Source organism: Triticum urartu, chromosome 3 (genome assembly GCF_003073215.2).
Source record: "Triticum urartu cultivar G1812 chromosome 3, Tu2.1, whole genome shotgun sequence".
Lineage (NCBI taxonomy): Eukaryota > Viridiplantae > Streptophyta > Magnoliopsida > Poales > Poaceae > Triticum > Triticum urartu.
This window is the reverse complement of record NC_053024.1, coordinates 448,244,927-448,247,969: the sequence shown is the minus strand read 5'-3', so window position 1 is coordinate 448,247,969 and position 3,043 is coordinate 448,244,927. Positions and strand designations below refer to the sequence as shown.

The 3,043-nt window shown below is 52.2% G+C and overlaps 1 protein-coding gene across 1 annotated transcript; it reads right to left on the bottom strand.

Annotated features, from left to right (window-relative positions):
- Window positions 1-315: 315 nt before the first annotated feature.
- LOC125548470 (phospholipase A1-II 3-like) lies at window positions 316-2,710 on the bottom strand. The gene is made up of 2 exons (XM_048712057.1): window positions 1,891-2,710; window positions 316-1,127 (listed from the first exon to the last, which is right to left on the bottom strand). The coding sequence occupies exons 1-2, from the start codon at window positions 2,521-2,523 to the stop codon at window positions 510-512; spliced, it is 1,251 nt and encodes a 416-aa protein (XP_048568014.1). The 5' UTR covers window positions 2,524-2,710; the 3' UTR covers window positions 316-509.
- Window positions 2,711-3,043: the final 333 nt, after the last annotated feature.

The following is a 3,043-nucleotide window of genomic DNA, read 5'->3' as shown; positions in this document are numbered from 1 at the left end:
TATATTGTATATCTTGGACCACCTCCTAGTCCTTGTATAGTTGAGGTCGAGGCCCACTTTATACACCCATATATACGTGTGTTATGCACCGATCAATACATCGAGTTGCATTGCCAAAGTAATCTCTTCCAACACTGACGCCCGATCCTGCGTCAAGGGCGTACAATGAGAAATCATAGTCTCGTCGACCCAAAGAGACGACATGACTCTATGCCGGAGCTTGTTCAACTTTGTCCTGTCAGACCAATTCGAGGAGAATCACGAGGCTTTACTTACGGTGACACAGGCATCACTATCATATTTTGACCACTAATTTCGGTGCAAACATATCTTGTCATATAAAGTAATTGTAGTGCATTGTCTAATGCTAGTAATTTTTCCTTACAGAATGACAAGCACAGAAATATTTGACGGTAAAAAGTTCAGAAAACCAGCTTACATTTTCGATAAGACGCAGTATTATATTTCGTAAAAAGCCTTTCAACGATCTTAGGCAAAGAAAAAAATGATCACAACGCAAGGTTACCCTGCTCGTGGTCGTGCAACACCCAGTGTCCAGTGGCGTTCTTGACCATGCCCTTGTTATTCTCCGCCCACCACATCGCCGGCACGGGGTACTCGTCTCTGAGCGCGTCCTCTTCCTTGTTGATGAGCGCCAAGTCGCGGTCCACCTCCAGGCCGAACCCCGCGCTGTCGCCGGCGCCGTGCGTCCCCGCGACGCCGTGCAAGTAGCCCTCCAGGTTGTGCCACTGGGCAGGGCCCGCCTTCTCCTTGAGGTACGGCGACTTGCGCGTGTCCACGAGCAGCTCCACGCCGACGTCGGCGTAGATCACGGGCGGCAGGATGGTCGGCACGATGTCCGGGACGTTGCGGACCCGGAGCAGGCTCAGGCCGGCCATCGCGTGGAAAGCCTTCTTGAACTGCTCGTCGCCGACGCGGGGGGCGCCGAAGTGGATGGCCGTGACGGGCACAGGGGTTCGGGACGAGCCGCGGACGTTGAATCCATTGGCGACCAGGTCGATGGCGTTGAGCGTGGACAGTGCCCCTCCCAGGCTGTGGCCGGTTATGCTGATGCTGCAGTCCTCGTTCTTGTACGTATCGAGCAGCGCTCTTACTTCGGTCAGCACCTGTCAAAAATTTGGAGCATGTGATGGTTCCTTCGTTTATAACACTCCTATATGAAATGCAAATATTTTTTCAAGCAGATGCTCATAAACACACATATACATTCATTCCTATAAAAGCATACACGCACGTCCCACCCGTGAACACCTTCGAGATATTAGTTTAGAAGTATGAAATGCAGATGTTCCAAAATCCAAACAGATTCCGTGCCTCTCCTACTCTGCTACTCTAGAGAAAAACAACAACCACCCCAATTAACAACACCATGTGATGTTCAGAAAGAGAGGTTGTCGGGTTGTAGGTGAATTCAGCAGAACGAGTGTGAAACCTGCTGGCCTTGCACACTGCAATTTCGTTGGTCTTAAATGAGGACCGTTGGCCCTTGTCAACTTCAGTCAGATATTCGGATGACACGACGAGATGTCCCGGTCTCGACCCAAGCCCCATGCAGAAGTGGGAACGAATTTATGCGCAGCAGCACAACAGTGAACTCGCTGGGACAGCCAGCACAAAAAATATTCCAAGTCTAGGAGAATTAAGGGGAACTGTTTATGCCGGTGGATTTACGCCCTACAGCAGATCATCGACCTAGTCCAGTTGGGACGATAATGTTCCAATTCTTTTTTTAGTTGGGTATAATATTCCAGTTCTAGGAGAGTACAGATTAGAGAAGCAGTTAAGACTGTCAATAACACCCTCAGAATAGTACTCCTCAAAATAGAACTAATCTAAGACTGTTAACCTGAAATGTCGCAACGAATTTACCTGCTCGCGCGCGCTTCGTCTGTTGAACCTGGACGTGGAGTTCTTGGACGTGTACACGGACAGAAACCCCCTGTGCACGTACGGCTGCGACCAGCCGCGCCCCGGCCCGACGATGCCGGCCGCTGGTACCAGCGCGAAGTCCAGGTCGCTGGCCCACTCCGTCGCCCGCTTCGTCGCGCGCCACGCCACCACAATGTCCCGCCTCCCGAGCGCCGCCGCGCCGCGGTCCGTGGCCACCGCGACGTACCCCATCCAGTTGGACTCCGTGCTCCACGCACCCACCGGCAGCGGCCTCGCCATGAACCCCTCAGGCAGCCGGGCGCTCGACGTCGCGTAGATGAACCTTGTGACGCGGTACGCACCCGGGTCGGACGCCTGAACCTTGGTGAAGAACGAGGCCGGGCTGTAGCGACAAGCCCCGGCGTACGGCGACGCGGGGTCCGTGATGAAGCCGTCCGACGTCGCCTGCGCCAGCTCGCCGTAGCGGATGACCTCGCGCCGGACGTCGATGTTGAGGGGGTCTAGGAGGCCGCTCCATTGGTTGCTGCCGCTGATCTCCCTCCATCTTTGAGCAATTGCTACGTCAGAGAGAGTGGTGACCAGCAGTAGAGAGAGTCGCAGATAGTGATACATCTGGGAAACTTTGTGTGCATGCAACTGGAAGAATCGGAGGAGAGCTTGGTGGTACAAGGCTGCGATTCAGATAAATACGGATGTCACTGCCACGGTGCCACCAGCTCTCCCACGGGCCAACAACGTGCAGGGAGTGGCCGAAAGCAAAAGGATGGAGGAAAGAAATGGAGTAACTTGTAGAGGGAAGAGGAAGAATCAAGGAAGGAATATATACACGCCCGAGAAGGGTCTGCCCTGCTTTTGGAGGAAAATACTATATATACTTTTTTTGCATGATAAAGGGGCTGTTTATTGGAAAGTTATAGTGTTATAGTCGAGAGGTCACAAATCCTCGATACAAGGTGGAACCGAGTTTAACCACACAACAGTAGTTCTCACGAAGCGGCTATAGTTGACCAACCGATCGGCAACTATATTTTGACTAGAATGAATTTTCTGAGGTAAAAACTACCTACTCCTCTTAACTCCCTAATCTCTAGGACTAAATGACCATATGCCACTACTAGGAAAAACCGTATAG

What these genes read in the sequence shown, in the direction of transcription:
- LOC125548470 (XM_048712057.1), bottom strand. Translation starts at nt 2,523, where the DNA reads ATGTATCACTATCTGCGACTCTCTCTACTGCTGGTCACCACTCTCTCT. An exon ending in GACGAAGCGCGCGCGAGCAG is followed by an intron (nt 1,128 to 1,890) that starts GTAAATTCGTTG and finishes AATTTTTGACAG; the next exon opens with GTGCTGACCGAAGTAAGAGC.